The sequence below is a fragment of the Castor canadensis genome, chromosome 14 (genome assembly GCF_047511655.1).
Source record: "Castor canadensis chromosome 14, mCasCan1.hap1v2, whole genome shotgun sequence".
NCBI lineage: Eukaryota > Metazoa > Chordata > Mammalia > Rodentia > Castoridae > Castor > Castor canadensis.
The window spans coordinates 101,321,620-101,338,399 of NC_133399.1; the positions used below are offsets into that span (position 1 = coordinate 101,321,620).

The following is a 16,780-nucleotide window of genomic DNA, read 5'->3' on the forward strand; positions in this document are numbered from 1 at the left end:
ACACAGTCTAGGCATCAACTGTAATTTCAGAGTTTACTAGAAGACATAAGAATTCTAGGCAGCTGATCATTATGTTATGTTATGTTATGTTAACACAGTTTTCCTGTACCTTAACTATTAACTGGACCAGAAACCTATAAGTAAAGAAATGTCGGGCCCTTTCAAAAATGACCTATATTGGGACTGGCAGAATAGCTTAAGTGGTAGAGTGCCTGCCTAGCAAGCGTGAGGCCCTGAGTTCAATCCCTAGTACTGGGGGTGGGGGGAACCTATATTAAATGAAGTAGTCTTTCTTTAAGGACCTTTCTTACATAGTTTTTCAATGACCGTTCCTTAGGGGAAGTTTACTTGGACTCTTGTGTCTATGAGTTGTTTTATTTTGTTTTGTTTTAAATTCACATTCTTAATTTGCTCATTGTCAAGTGCATTTAATTGTCTTGAGTTATAGTCTTAACTGTTTATGACTTAAGTCATTTCAAAATATGGGTATTTGTGAAGTTCACTGGAAATCCTGGTTCTATTCAGCTGACTTCGGGGAGGCAATGCTGAAGAATGGAGAAGTGGGTATAAGCTCTGGGCCCCAAAAGCCAATTAAAGGATATGTCCTCTGGGCAAGTTTCTCCATTTCCTTATTTGTAGAATACAAATAATAGGCCTACCTGGTGGTTCTTATGATGATTAAATTAATATGACCTGGCACTGTGTGTAGCATGTGATACACACATAGCATAGCAGCGAGCTGCTTGTGTGCCCCTGCTGCTTCTGCTGCTGCTGCCATTTATCCTGCTGTGATGGAAAAATAGAGAACTCACTAGTAGATAAGGCAAGCCTGGTACAGAGCTGTAATGTCTCATCTGCAATTCTGAAATCCATGAAGATGTGAGATCAAATTTTCTCATCAGTTTGGCACCAAGATTCTCTTGATGGCAAAACTTGATATGAGCTGGTATTAGACCATTTATAGACTTTTTGAAAAATCCTACTCATTGTAGCTGTTCAGAGTATTCATACATATGCTACAGGAGATTGAGTTTGATAAGCTGTAAGGGCCCATCAGGGTTACATTACATGGAGAAGCATCCTGTTGCTTTTCTCAAATCCAAAAGTGTGTAAATTCCTAACCTATCAGTCCACAATAGTCTCACATAAAGGACTATCCATTTGTGGTCCCAAAATTTACTGTACTCAAAACTAAGAGCCAAGAGCTCCGAGAGGTTAGAAGTATGAAACTGTTCAAGGCAACAAATATTAAGGGATGGGAATTCACATGAGAAGATTCTGCCAACAAGCAGAATATACCTAAGGAAGACCAAAGATATCCTCCTTCCAACTTCTTAAATAGCTTTTCTTGGGAAAAAAATAGTATTGGGATGTGGGCCTCTGCAGTCGAAAATGGCGACTAAATTAAGAGAGAGTTGTATATCCAGGAAACCAATAGGCATGTTTTTAAGAGCGCCACCTTCCCTTTTCCCTTGGGATTAGGGATGGCCTGGAGGATCCCCTGGAGGATACAGGTCTGGTCCAGCAGCAGTTGGACCAGCTGTCCACCATCGGGCGTTGTGAGTACGAGAAGACATGTGCACTCCTTGTGCAATTGTTTGACCAGTCGGCCCAGTCCTACCAGGAGCTGCTGCAGAGTGCCAGCGCCAGCCCAATGGACATTGCAGTGCAGGAGGGTGAGTGCAGTGTATAGAGAGCTCCAGTCCTGCAAAGAGATGCTGTCAGGACCCTTCATTCCTGGCCATCTCCCTTTCCTACCTCCACTCAAAAGGATTCATTCTCCATTACTTCCATGTACACAAGAGTATTTGTTATGAATCAATGCCACAGGGGACTAGGGAGGAGTAACTGAAGTCGTATCTGCAATGGATGTTTTTAACTCTGAGTACTGCACTCTAAAAATAATGACTTTGATATAGGAACATTGATTATCTGATAAATTTTCCCATTGGCATCACTTTTACCAGACCAGAGTGGTTGTCTTCCACTATAAGAAAAGTAGGATTTTATGACTTTACCAAAGTGTTCTTGAGATTAAGGAGGCTCCTAACAGGAATGTCTTCGTCAGATCATACCTGGAGGGGACACTCATGGGTCTTCCTCCTGTGCAGGACGGCTGACATGGCTAGTTTACATCATTGGAGCTGTGATTGGTGGCCGGGTATCTTTTGCCAGCACTGATGAGCAAGATGCTATGGATGGTGAGCTTGTCTGTCGGTAAGTACCCCCCATTGAAGCCTTCCTCTCCCCATCTGACCACTCCCCGCTCCCTGATGGAGCTCTGTTGATTCTTTCCTCCCTGTGCCAAATACAATCTTAGAAAGATAAGTGCGCATGAACATGAAGGCCTGCACAGGGCCAGCTCCAAGGCTTTCATAAGTGCAGTAAGAACTCTAGCACCTTAGGGCTAGAGGTGTGGCTCAAGTGGTAGAGCACCTAACAAGGATGAGGCTGAGTTTCAAACCCCAGTTGCTCTCCCTCTCCACCCCCCAAAAAAAATGGGTAGGGAAATAGCTCAAGTGGTAGAGTACTTGCCTATCAAGTTTAAAAAAAAACTTTAGCAATAATTCAGCAAAGAAATAATGAGCACAGTGTTGGGGAAACTAATGTGAGGAGTAACTGTTAGTTCTGTTAGGACAGTATCTCAGAGTTAGTGGATTATGGGCTGCTTTTGCCATGCCAACACAAGTCTAAAGGAAAACTGGTTCCTCACTGCCACAGAGGCAATGCTACAGAACTGACACAGCCTTTCATATCTCTTGGCCAAACACTGTCCACCTACTGGCTTCTAAGTTATTTTGTATCTGTATATAATTCTCCTTTTATTAAAAATCTTTGAGTGTGTATGAAAAGTAATTGAATTTTTTTCTAAGTTGAAGGGAGGAAAAATGGAATATAATTAGGGATCTCTAGAAATTTACCTACCAGAGAAATAAAAAGATTTTTCTCTTTAAAAATAAAAAGATTTTTTAAGATCTTAGAGCAAAAGTTCTTCAAACATTGTGATCTCAGGGCTGCTTTACCCTTAAACAGTATTGAGGATCTCAAAGAACATTTGGGGTTTTTTTAACTTAATAATTCATTTAAAAATAATAAGCAGGCAGAGTTATAAAGAGTAACCATTTTTAAAAAAACAATGAGAAGAACAGTGTTGTTTGTATGTTTTTAAAAATCTCTCATATCTGGCATGTATAGAAGTCAGCTGAATTCTCATATCTGTTTCTACATTCAGTCTGTGGTGACATGACACATCCTGTAGCCTCTGGGAGACCTGCTGTACCCTCCTGTAAGAATGCAAGTGAAAAGGGCAACAATGTTTCAGTGTTGTGGAATGGTCTTGTGACCTTGGAGAGCTACTACCCCATAGGTTCTGACCTTTCAGATAGCCCTCCTTAGGAAGGATATAGTTATACCAGATGGCTTAGACTGTATTTGTCCCTTGGCATCTCAGTCTATAATTCTTATTCTTCTAAAAATTCCCATTTGTCTTCCACACCCATTTTGTTTATCAAATGCCACTTTGGCTTAATCCTGACAAAAGTCTCTATGGCATTGTTCCCCAGGCATTTTTAAAGAGTTAGTAAGAATGGATCTAAGACCCTTCTGATTCTGCAGCCTGATGTGGTATTGTGTGTCATGATGTAAATTTAGTTTAGACAGTTTCTTGTAGACTGGTTCTCAGCTCAAGTGTTACAGCATCATGATTGAGTCTAATACACTCATGATATGTTACAAGTAGTAGCCACCTGTTCTCACACTATCAGAATGTCAAATGACTCACTTATAATAATGTCATTCTTATTCAACATGCACTCACATGCTTTTTTCAGGGGAGAAGGGTGTAGAGAAAAGAAGTGCAGTCACAGACAGTATATCTGCTATTTGTCCCTGGAAGTGTTCCTGCTTGTGACATTTTCCTTCATGTGTATCCATTCCTTTCATGGCTCTGTGAGAAAAAAGATTGAGAAGCACTGAACTGATCCAATCTCCCTCATTTGCATGGATGAACTGGAATGCAGAAAACTACTCCATACAAGGTCTCACAGACATTTCAGGAAAGGCCATCACCCTTCATACCATTTTCCCACTGTTTTATTACAAGTTCTGTCCCTATCTGTAGTTTCAGTGGACAAACATCTAAGCATTTATTCCCTGGCTGTGGTTCCTTTGGAGCAGAAATGGAGATTTGTGCTCTCTCACCAGAGCACAGAAGCTACAGAGAATGCCTATTCCATACGGAAAGGACACCAGGGATAAGGAGGGGAGACATCTTTGACAATTCAGGGAATGCTTGGATTATCTAGAGTGACCAGGATGTCCTGCTGTTGAGAGAATCATTGCTCCATTTCATCTAGGGTGCTGCAGCTGATGAACCTAACAGATTCCCGCTTGGCTCAGGCGGGTAATGAGAAGCTCGAATTGGCCATGCTGAGTTTTTTTGAGCAGTTTCGTAAGATCTACATTGGGGACCAAGTGCAGAAATCCTCAAAGGTAACAAACTCACAGTTGGTTCCTTGTAGTTCTCACTTCTTGGATGTGGAATTGCTGATTGAGGGAAACAGTTGATAACAGTTTAGATACAGCCGCCAGATTTAGGTATTAGGATAGCCAAATGTTTCTCTTAGTCTGTAGAATTCTGGGAGACTCATTGAAAAATGTACTCCATATGCTTAACAAATGGCCAGTCAAAACATCTGTTGTTCTCCCCAAAATTGGCAGTTCTTACTCTCCGCATGAATTAATGTCCAAACAGCAGGAGGTTTTGGCATTGTGGTTTAGGATTAAAGGGGACCAATAAGAGAGCTCAGCCTCTATCCCATATTTAGTAATACTTGAAGTTGACTCATTCATTCAGCATGTGTTCCTTAGGACTGGCCCGTTTTCTTTGCATGTGTTACCCTGAGTGTGGACACGGACAGTCCAGGGATGTAGTTTTTCTAATCTATATTATTTGGTTACTTTCTCTTCCCTTAATGTGACACCAGCTGTACCGGCGGCTCTCAGAAGTTCTGGGCTTGAATGATGAGACCATGGTTTTGAGTGTCTTCATAGGAAAAATGTAAGTGTGACCGCTCACCCTCAGCAAGAGGCAGTTGCTGTCCTATTGCAACTGTAAAATGTGATCTTGACATTGTGCGGCCACTGCCTTGGTATTCCAGCATTGATGTTTGCGTCAGAAAACTGTGCATTTGAGTGTGTGACACTGTGCTTAGAGACATGGCCCGGCCCCAGAGCATTCCAGGCTCGGACAGCACCTCACAGAACCTCCTCTTTAGCCTCTGGAATCACGGGTGAACCCATTGCAGCAGTAGCAAAATGCAGCTCCCTTCCCATTCGTGTGTGGCTTCTCACGTGATTGATCACTGAGCTGCCTAGGGTGCCATGGTAGGCATTCGCTTTCTGGTGCTGATTTCCGTTAGTTAAAATCTGCCCCCAAGAGGAGAGCCCCACTTTCAGATGGGCTTACTCCCAAGAAGCATCTCACCCTCCAGGAGTCTTAAGTCTCCAAAATCTAGTGCTGTTGTTTGTCTTCCAAGTTGGCGCTCCTAATTGGCCCTTTTTCTGTTTTGTTTTTTTTTTAAGTTATGCCCCTTTAGTTACATTTCTCCCTTTTTAGGCGCTCAATTTGTCAAAGCACATGCTGCAAGCCAAATATATTAACCAGGGCTGTGCACAAAGTAACAGTTTGCTTCTTTACTGCTATCCCAGCCCTAACACTTACATCCATGAGCTGGTTAATAATTTAAGATGTTAAAAACAAAGGGGGTCTAAAGGACTCTGCCAGCCAAGAATCCAGAAGCAAGGGCTACTAGAATTCTGCAGCTGACAGTGGATGGTGCAGGTGCAGAATTGCATACGTCTGCATGTTATCACTGCCGCAGAAATCTCTTACCCTTGCTGCAGAAATCAGCCCTGGAGTGCCCCAGAATTCCAAGGGCCTGGGTATGGGCCAGTGTAGCTTTGGAACCAAGTAGTGAAGATTATCTGAAGGATAATTTTTCTAGTCAACCAAATGTAAGTACGGAGATTTTATACCCATTTTTTTTCGTGGTTGTGGTGTCTGTGAATTGGTGATGCAGATGTGTGGTGACTTTTGATGGGTGATTTTTCTTCTTCTCCAAGCCCTCAAGGAAACCAGACAAATCAAAAGTGTGTCTTGCTGTTTTTTTTCTTTTTGTCCTCCAGCATCACCAACTTGAAGTACTGGGGCCGTTGTGAACCAATCACCTCCAAGACACTACAGCTTCTCAATGACCTCTCCATTGGATATCCTTTTTTAAACTAGCTGCTTTGCTAAACAGAAACTGTGACATGCCAGTCTTAGAAGTCATTGGACTGGAGGTGTGGCTCAAGCAGTAGAGTGCCTGCTTTGCAAGTGCTAAAGCTCTTGAGTTCAAACACCAGTCCCACCAAAAACAGAAAAAGAGTCATGATCTCCTGCTGTTGTCACTTTAATTTAGTTGTAATATATAACTCCGGTATCTTTTTTTTTTTCTTCCCCTAGAAGTCAAAGGCAATACCCACACAGAATCCAGAATAATTCCAGAACCCCAAAATGAGACAACACACAACTAATATTTACTCCTGGCTGGTCCTAAGGTCTAGAAATATCCAAGAAACCTAGCTCACAGGTACACTGTGTGTGGCCAAGGTTTTAGCATCCTTAATGGAAACAGAGCCCCTCAGCTAGTTGTTAGAAATATCCTGATGCCAAGCTTTTCCAAAGAAGTAGGGGCAATGTCTGCTGTAAAGTTTGAGTTACTGTAGGACAACTTTTCATAATCAGGACAGCACGAGCAAAAAACCCTGTGAAATTGCTTGAGCGACACTTTTCTCCCAGAAATTGTTCATAGCTAGTGCCATTCTGAATAGGAGAGGAGTTCATTCGAGATACACCGTGGGTGCCTTAGGCAGGACTTTAGGACTTCACATTCCTTCTTGGAATCCCTACCGAGACAAGCTCCTCTAGGACAGTCATGATTCTGAGGGGAAATATCTGGATGTTACTCATTTTCTTACAGATAGGAGATTGGCATGAGTATTCCCTTACTCATGAGTTAAATATTGCTAAGAAGAGAACACATTTTTTTCCTATTTGACGGTGGTACACGCAGGTAGTTTAGAAAAATAAAATAACTTGGGTAAACTGTACTTAATCCTAGAACATTTCCATCTGTCTTGAAAGTGCTCCATAATTTCCTTGACCTTCTTCCTTTGTCTTTACGTACAGTAGCGTAAGGAAGCTAGTGAAGCTTAGTGCGGTACAGTTCATGCTGAACAATCACACGGTAAGTGATTTTTGGCCCTTCTTGTCTGCTCTCCAGCCACCCACACACACTTCCTGTTACAGAAAGGAAATGTTTACATTGAGGTCCTGGTGCTGCTACAGCAAAACTGGTCCCTGACTCCCTTCACACTGCCAGATTACCCTTCCTATCATCAGAGCTGTTCTTTGGGGTCAGGATGACCTGAGCTTTGTTGAAGTTACCTACCACTATTCATATTTCTGATCATTTAGTAGGTAACCACCACAATGATATTTTTAAAATAAAAATACCCTTAGCTCCTTAAGGAATGACCATGGGGCCGTTAGCTTGCAAGGGCTGAATAGTTCTGAAATTGCTGGCTTGAGTTCTGCCTCTAATCTATGTTTTCTCCTTTTTAACTTGTTTTCTTTTTTTTCAATAGAGCGAGCACTTTTCATTTTTGGGTATTAACAATCAGTCCAACCTGACAGATATGAGGTGTCGGACCACCTTCTACACAGCACTTGGGCGTCTCCTCATGGTGGATCTAGGTACTGCAGTAAATCCCAGAGGCTCTTGAAGTAATCTGGCACTGTTCTAAATTTTTATTTGAGAACAGAATACTAGATATGGGGGAAGCCTTCCGTTGTTTCAACTGTAACAAAACCATCTGAAATAACAGTCTCATTTCACCAAGAGCATGTCATATTGTCATGCTCCCTATAACTGCAAGAAAATAACAGTATGCTCCCAAAGTTTTCATCTTCATATGCAGTAGCTTTAAAATTCTCTGCAAGCCTGGCTCAAAAAACCAAAATCATATGTTCTCCCTCATATGTGGACATTAGATTAAGGGCAAACACAACAAGGGGATTGGACTATGAGCACATGATAAAAGCGAGAGCACACAAGGGAGGGGTGAGGATAGGTAAGACACCTAAAAAACTAGCTAGCATTTGTTGCCCTTAACGCAGAGAAACTAAAGCAGATACCTTAAAGCAACTGAGGCCAATAGGAAAAGGGGAACGGGTACTAGAGAAAAGGTTAAATCAAAAAGAATTAACTTAGAAGGTAACACCCACGCACAGGAAATCAATGTGAGTCAATGCCCTGTATAGCTATCCTTATCTCAACCAGCAAAACCCCTTATTCCTTCCTATTATTGCTTATACTCTCTCTACAACAAAATTAGAAATAAGGGCAAAATAGTTTCTGCTGGGTATTGAGGCGGGGGAGTGGGAGGGGGCGGAGTGGGTGGTAAGGGAGGGGGCGGGGGCAGGGGGGAGAAATGAACCAAGCCTTGTATGCACATATGAATAATAAAAGAAAAATGAAAAAAATAAATAAATAAAATTCTCTGCAAGCTGGGTGCAGTGGTACATGCCCATAATTCCAGCTACTTAAGAGGCTGAGGCAGGACAATTGTGAGTATGAGGCTAGCCTGGACAACAAAATAAGAACCTTTCTAAAATTTTTTAAAAATTGCAAATTTCTCTTCATCTTTCTCATCTATGAAGTAAGGATTGTGAATTGAGATTCCTAAATACAGCTTGTTGGCCAGATAACCTCCTCCATCCCACAATGAGGTGCAAACACACCTGAGATAGTCAACAAAGATTTTATTAGCCAGGTCTCTAGTACATATGAACCAGGAGGACTTGGTCACCTTCGTAGCACTGGTGGTGATGGTAGCAGATTTGGCCAACTAATAATTGTTGCTCAGTCATGCTCCAATTTTGAGCTATTTAGATTTAATCCTGGCTGGTGGAGTGGCTCAAGTGGTAAGAGCGCTTGTCTAGCAAGCTCAAGGCCCGGAGTCCAATCCCCAGTGCTGCCAAAAAAAAAAAAAGGTTTAATCCTACTAAAATGACATTATGTAACCTTCTAGGTTTACCAAAGATTGCTAAGAAAAGAAGTGTTGCATGTGATAAAGCCTCCAGAAGCATGTTTCAAGTTTTGAGTCTCACCTAGTTCTTACACACCAACCTCAGTTCATTCTTAACTGACTAGTTCTCACTGAAGGCAAAATATACAGATAGCATAGTGCCTTATACACATTTGAATCTCTGATAACTGGTTCAACCTTGGAGTCCCTATACTAGATAGGTTGTCATTTTCTAGTTTAAAATTTCTGCTTCTGTGTGTACATTTTTATTTATGTTTATTTTATTCCTAAATTACTAACACCTGTTGGGGTAAAACAGTGACACCTTGAATTGCCCAGGTGCTGCTCATCTTCATCCTGTCTTATTTTTCAAGCATGCATAGCATGGGCTTTTTTGTATCGGGGTCACACCTGGGGTTGTCTCCCTTGCAGGAGAGGATGAAGATCAGTACGAGCAGTTCATGCTGCCGCTCACAGCAGCGTTCGAGGCTGTGGCCCAGATGTTTAGCACTAACAGTTTCAACGAGCAAGAGGCAAAGGTGAGTCACCCAGCAACTGATCAGCTTCTGGTTGAGGGTAGTCCCTAGAAGAGCCCAAGTTAGCTAGCACTGCCAAAAATAATGCTTGTCTGCATGTTATCCACTGGTTACCTCTTAACTTAATCTCTTTGACTCTTAGGATATTGAAATTAAAGAACCAGTGGAAGTTCAGAAAGTCTTATTTTTATTTTGAAGTGTATTCTTAAGTAGCTGTTAGGATTTCTTATGTATGTTTCCAAATGTGTTAGCATAAAGCTATTTGTAGTTTTCTTGCTGCCTTTTTAGTCACTTTAATTATGTCCCCTTTTTGTTTTTAATGCTGTTTTTTAATGCTTTCACTGTTTCTATAGTCTTGTGAGAGATTTGTTAATTTTATTATTCTTGCTGCAAAAACCAAAATATTTTTTGGCTTTGTTTTAGTCCCATTATCTGTGTTTTCTATTCATTTCTAGTCTTACCTTTGTTTTTATATGTTTTTCTTGGACTTACTGTATTCCTACTACTTAACTTTTCCACCCTTCTTCTTTCCCAATATAATTGTGTAAAACTGTAAGTGCCTCTAAGAATATTATTCCACATGTTTTTTCCAACTTGTAGTTAAAAAAATAAACTGCCATACTACCTGTTTTACCTGTTTAGTTTACTAGTGTTAAGTATTTCTATATTGTCGCAAAACAGATCTTCAGAATCTACAAGTTTTAATATGTAGCACTTTCATTATCACTCAGTTCTTTGTAATCTCTCATTTCCAGTCAGATTTCTTTGTTGGATCTCCCGTATGGGTGGAATTTTTTAGTCCTTCATTTCTGACTCAGAACTGTCATTTGATTGTTGTTTGCTTGGCACACACTTACTCTCCTGATCTATAGATACCTGTGCCAAAATCAGAAGACACCAGCATGATATTAACACTAGTGGTGCCTTTTGCAGTGTTCATAAGGGCACCAAGCCTGACGCATGAATAGCCAGGGCTGTTGCCAGAACAAATGCCCAGTTTTACCTGCATTTTAAAAGCCTCTCAGCTTTCCATCTTTAAATCAGCAATATAGAAGACAACACCCCTGAATCTAGTCTCCCCTTTATAACTTGTGCTCTGAGATCTGAGACAGGTAACGTTCAAAGTGAAAAGGATTATTGTAGAACATCAGTAACTTAAGCTACAGTATCAACCAATATCAAGACTTAAATAAATTGGGGGGGGGGGTGGCACAAAGAAAAATTTTTTAAATTAAAAAGACTTAAATATCAGCTTTTCTCATCATATAAGTTCCATACAAAGCAAGTAAAATTACCCAAAAGAACCACCTGGGCCATGGGCTACAGTAGTCACCTTTGTCATGTCCCATGTAGTAAGTTTTTTACATTTACCTAGTCTGAGACTGGAAAGCTAAGCTCATGGTATCAGCTCAGGAACAGTTCTATGTTTGCTTAAAGTAGCCTGTTCACAGAAATCCAGAAGTTTCTGCCAAATGGGTTGGGGATATGTACATATTGATGGCAGCTAGATTTTAAAAGTAATCTTACTGCTGTGTAGGACCCTAGTAAAAGTTCTGTTGAGAAAAAGGATATTGAATTGGGAGTCTTTTTTTGCAGTTCTCAGGTTCAAACACCACCTCGTACTTGCTAGGCAGGTCCTCTGCCACTTGAGTCATGCCCCGTCTCCTTTTTGAACTGTGATCTTCCTACCTACACCTCCCATGTAGCTGGAATTACAGGCATTGTACTACCTCACCTAGCTTGTTTTGTTGAGATGGGGTCTTGCTAACTTTTTGCCCCATACTGTCCTCAAACCATGATCTTCCTGATCTCAGTCTCCCAAGTAGCTGGATTACAGGCGTGAACCACTCTTGACAAACTTGGAGTTTTGATGTGTGTTATATGAGTCCTAATCTCTGCCTTCCTTCCACCTAGCCTCATGACCATGGGCAAGGTATCTGGCCTCTTCAGGTCTCAGTCGTTTTTTTCTGTAAAAGAGTTCAGTACTTTATAGCTTTAAGGTTAGATGGGTTAGTCCTATTTCCAGACACCCAACCCACAGGGAATGTACTTGTAGATTCCCCTTGTTTTCCTCCTGGCAGGGTCTGAATCTGAGATGCTTTAAAGGATAATATGGCTCTTCTGCCTTTTCTCATATGGGCCTTTTTGTCTGCCTTTCTGAATGGATATTTTGTTTTTCCACATTTTACATATGATTTATTACTATCTTAGAAACTTGCTGGTCTTGGAATGGTAGTGTAGCTTAGTGGTAGAGCACTTCTCTAGCATACGTGAGGCAGTAGGTTTGATTTCCAGCACTGGAGCCAGTGGTGAGAGGGAGGATGTGACACTTAGCTCTGTTTTTGCTGTAATGTGCCACAAACCATACTACTTTATTAACACAGGTTATTTATCCCCTGTCTAAAAAGCAGGGACCAAAAGTGTTTTGGATTTCAGATCTTGGAATATTCGCATATATATTAAGAAGACATCTTGGGGAAAGGACCCAAGTCTAGACCCAGAATTCGTTTAAGTTTCATATGTATCTCATACATATAACCTAATGGTGATTTTATACATACTGTTAGTAGTTTTGTGCATGAGTTTTATTTTGCAGTGCTAGGGATAAAACCCATGGCCTCACACACTAGGCAAGTACTCTACCACTGAGCTATCTCCCCAGCCCAATAATTTTGTTCATGAAACAAACTCACATGGTATGGAGTTTTCTACTTGTTGGAGGCATGTTGGCACTCAAAAACTGTAGATTTTGGTGAGGCTAGAGGTGTATAGCTCAATGGTAGAGTGCTTGCCTGGCATTGTAAGGACCTGGGTTCTTTCCCCAACATGCCCCCCACTCTCCCCTCCCAAAAAAGTTTTGGATTTTGGAGCATTTAGATTTCAGATTTTCTTATGAGGGTTGTTCAACCTAACAAGCTTTCCAAAACTAATCTTCCAAGTGAAAAGATTCCATTCTATCGTAGAAAAGATTGTTTCAGAATATTTGGGAAAGAATATTTGTTGGACCTGTGGGATGAAGATTTTGATGACAGATGTGTGCAGTTTCCCTCAAATGTCTATAGGTTTGTTTTTTTCTTTATTTTAACATATTTTTGCATTCTGCCACAGCGAACTTTAGTTGGCCTAGTGAGAGACCTGAGAGGGATAGCTTTCGCCTTCAATGCCAAGACCAGCTTCATGATGCTGTTTGAATGGATGTATCCTTACTCAAACTGGGAACGTACTACATAAGCCTTAACTGGAGTATGACTGGGTAATAGAATCATGGGGGTATGGGGGAACACAAGAAGATGAAGAGTTACCCAGGAGGTCTGCCATATGTCCTGTAGACTCCATTGCATGGTGGTCTAATGGAATGTTACCAGAGACTGGGGTATGGTGAGATTGTTTCCCAATTTGTCTTTGGAGTCCCAGATACAAATGTCTGTGGAACTGAATGATACTGAAGAACTATTGAATGTAAATTTTACTACATTTAAAAAGACTTCTTTCTACATACAAAAAAATAATATATATAATAACTTTCAGAACTTAGGAAATCTGTTTACTGACTGGGTTACCTCTGTTTCTTCTAAAGTTAGGAAACAGCTGGTCTCCTATCACACTATAGCAGTGATAAAGGATAAATAACAATATGAAGCACATGTGTTCTTCAGAAGAAAGGCACTATATGATAAGTTTAAAATGTATTATTTGATGCATATTACAGGTTAAAGGATAAACAGTCACTTTAGCTTTTTTTTTGGTGGTGGTGGTATTGAGGTTTGAACTCAAGGTCTCATGCTTGTTAGGCAAGTGCTCTACCACTTGAGCCATTCTACCAGCCCTCACTTTAGCATTACTTAGGTAGATAGATTCCAAGGTTAGCAAGCAAGAGGTAGGACAATAGAGAGCTATAATTTGAGTTTACATTTAGATACTATTGAGAAAAATACTTTAAATTCTGTATCTCTCTGGATTCAGAATTTCGTCCTCAGCTGCTCATTTACAGATATCCATCCTACATGCCCATTCTCCAGCGGGCAGTTGAGCTCTGGTACCATGATCCAGCCTGTACCACACCTGTGCTTAAGCTGATGGCTGAATTAGTTCATAACAGGTAAGCAAAAGGAAGAGGTTTAAAGGAAATAGCTGCCCTTTTATATGAAAAGCCCTGAGAATTTGCTGTATCTCATGCAGATTGTGGGAGCTAATAAGAAATACAACTATCAAATTTGAAAAATTCTAAAAGTATGTGTCTGTGTGTATGAGAGAGATAGAGTTTGAAAAAAGCATATCCGCTATCCCCACCCCCCACCAGCCTCACAAAACAGTAACTGCCTGTAGGAAATAAGTCACCTATTAAAGTCTCAGGGTATCCATTCTTAACAGGAGGTAAATTTGGCAGCCAAGGTTCTGATTTCCCTACCCACAGATAGAAAAGTTGTTAACATTTGATTATGGTGCCCTCTCCATCACATTTCAGACTAGAGAAAGTTGAGGATATGGTATATATTAAAGTACCCTTTCTTAAGTAAGTTATTTAAAGAACAATTTCTAAAACACCAAATTTTCAATTTGCCCAACAATTTAGGGATGGCGAAAAAGAAAAGGGCCAGCCACTTAACACTGATAGGATTTTAGGTATGTGCATCACTTTCTCATGTACATCTGAGCGAATTAACTTATAAAAGTACCATAGTAAGGGGTGGGCAATACTCATGACATAACCTCCCATGAGGCTTACATTCAGGAGTTACTCGTTTTGGGCCAGGCATGGTGTCATACACCTGTAATCCCTGCTACACCAGAGGCAGAAATAGAAGGATTGTGGTCTAAGGCCTGCCTGGACAAAAAAGTTAGTGAGACAGGAACTCAAAACTAAGATGAGCTAAAATTAAGAATTTTATGAGTAATTTTATCTTCTGCTTTTTTTGTTTTAAATGTTTTAATTTTTGAGCAGCAGAACTTGAGTGTATCATCTTGGGCTTCAAGATCTAAGTGACATCATTGGTTTAAATTTTGTTTTTTTCTCTCATTCGGATAGGCAGTCTGCAGTCTTAGTGCAGAGTCACACAGGGTACTCCAGTGAGACCCCAAAATACCCCAGTCTTCCAAGAAAACACCTTTGACTTTGTGTCCTGTTTTCTCCGCTTAGATCCCAGCGGCTCCAGTTTGATGTCTCTTCCCCCAATGGCATTTTACTCTTCCGAGAAACCAGCAAGATGATAACAATGTATGGTAGGTGCTTGAGAGGAGCACACCCCAGAAATACAGCATGGGGTGTCAGGCTAGTCCTGGCATTAGCCAGGACAGAACTCCCAGGAGTGCTGTGTTCCTTATACATGTGTATTAGAGTACTAGCTTCCCCCAGGAGCGTGCTCAAATGTGTATGCCTTTGAAGTAAGAGGGTTGAGCTGGTATAAAATCTATCAATTAGGGAGGGGGAGGATAAAGGAGAATGGTAGAGGAGTGAATTCAACTATGATATATTGTAAGAACCTTTGTAAATGTCACAATGTACCTTAGTGCAACAGTAACATGATAATAATTTTTAAAAGAAAAGCAAAACAGCCAGCAATGAAAAAACGACTGCCAAGTATGGTGATAACATCTGTAATCCCACACTTACAAGAGGCTGAGGCAAGAAGGTAGCCAGCTCAAGGTCTGCCTGGGCTACGTAGAAAGACCCTGTCTCCAAAAGAAAAGTCAACTCTTAACGTGGTTGAATACATTTTTGTCTTAAATGTCTATTCAGGGAATCGCATCCTGACACTTGGAGAAGTGCCAAAGGATCAGGTCTATGCCCTGAAGCTCAAGGGCGTCTCCATCTGCTTCTCCATGCTGAAGGCTGCTCTCAGTGGGAGTTATGTCAATTTTGGAGTCTTCCGTCTCTATGGAGACGATGCCCTGGACAATGCTCTACAGACCTTCATCAAGCTGCTCCTCTCTATTCCCCACAGTGACCTACTGGTAAGCGCTAAGCCTCAGAGGCAGTGTCTTGGCCCTTATCATGTTCAGTCTTTTTTCCACTTAAGACCATGACTAGATGTTTCTCTTAAACTACAAGGCCAAGCACCAGGGGCTCATGCCTATAATTCTAGCTACCCAGGAGGTAGAGATTGGGAAGATCACATTTCAAAGCTAACCCAGACAAAAAAGTTTGCAAGACTCTGACTCAACAGAAAAATCTGTGTGTGGTGACATGTGCCTGTCACCCCAGCTACCAATGGGAAGTGAGTGTGGTCCAGGCCAACCCTGGGCATAAACGAGAGACTCTTATCTCAAAAATAAGCAGAGCAAAAAGGGCTGGAGGTTTAGATCACCTGCCTAGCAAGCATGAAGCCCTTGAGTTCAAACCCTACTACTGCAGCGGGGGGGAAGAGGGGGCAATACAAGCTTACTCCTTTCTGCTACAAGTGAGCCTTCTTATTTTCACAACTGAAAGAAACTTTTATTTATGACCTTCTCCTTCATGCTGAAGCATGAAATGCCTACACTGATTTTCTTCCTTTTCCTCTGCCACAGGATTACCCCAAGCTCAGCCAGTCTTACTATTCACTACTGGAAGTCCTGACCCAGGACCATATGAACTTTATTGCAAGCCTGGAACCTCATGTCATCATGTACATTCTCTCTTCCATTTCTGAAGGACTTACTGCACTTGGTAAGCACCTGGGTTGGCTGGTTTGTACCACTTAGCAATGTCCAGAAGGATACTGCTTTGAGGAGTTGGCCCTAACAACAAGGCACGATATCCATGGTACATTTTCATCCAGCAAATACTTACTGATCTCCTAAGGACCAGGCACTGAGGATATGGTAGTTAACAATGCATAGTCCCTGTTCCTTAGGGAGCTTTTCTGGTGGATGAAACAAACACATGAAATAGATACCTGCTGTTTATCATACTTACTTTACATACTATGACGGGGGTGAGTACAGAGTGCTACAGGAGCCCTGACGAAGAATACCTAAACTCCTGGTTTTGAGGTGGGGTCAGGGAAGATGGGGCATCAAAGTATTCATATAAAAGCTAGACAGGTGTTACCCAGGTTCCTGTAGCAGCTAGCACCTGTAGGCAAGAAGGAACCAGGAAATCCAGATGGCTGGTACACGAATGCAGAAAAGCT

At 41.3% G+C, this 16,780-nt stretch overlaps 1 protein-coding gene across 3 annotated transcripts in view; it reads left to right on the top strand.

The window, feature by feature from the left end:
- The window catches only part of Xpo7 (exportin 7), an 85,509-nt gene that overhangs the window by 62,281 nt on the left and 6,448 nt on the right, over nucleotides 1-16,780 (top strand). For all 3 annotated transcript variants that reach the window (XM_074055127.1, XM_074055128.1, XM_020177565.2), the window contains exons 12-24: nucleotides 1,483-1,676; nucleotides 2,112-2,217; nucleotides 4,356-4,491; nucleotides 4,986-5,059; nucleotides 6,187-6,267; nucleotides 7,226-7,289; nucleotides 7,690-7,798; nucleotides 9,565-9,671; nucleotides 12,777-12,865; nucleotides 13,660-13,767; nucleotides 14,806-14,888; nucleotides 15,406-15,620; nucleotides 16,176-16,314. In XM_074055127.1, coding sequence (XP_073911228.1) covers nucleotides 1,483-1,676; nucleotides 2,112-2,217; nucleotides 4,356-4,491; nucleotides 4,986-5,059; nucleotides 6,187-6,267; nucleotides 7,226-7,289; nucleotides 7,690-7,798; nucleotides 9,565-9,671; nucleotides 12,777-12,865; nucleotides 13,660-13,767; nucleotides 14,806-14,888; nucleotides 15,406-15,620; nucleotides 16,176-16,314 — 1,505 coding nt within the window. The remainder of the gene's footprint in view (nucleotides 1-1,482; nucleotides 1,677-2,111; nucleotides 2,218-4,355; nucleotides 4,492-4,985; nucleotides 5,060-6,186; nucleotides 6,268-7,225; nucleotides 7,290-7,689; nucleotides 7,799-9,564; nucleotides 9,672-12,776; nucleotides 12,866-13,659; nucleotides 13,768-14,805; nucleotides 14,889-15,405; nucleotides 15,621-16,175; nucleotides 16,315-16,780) is intronic.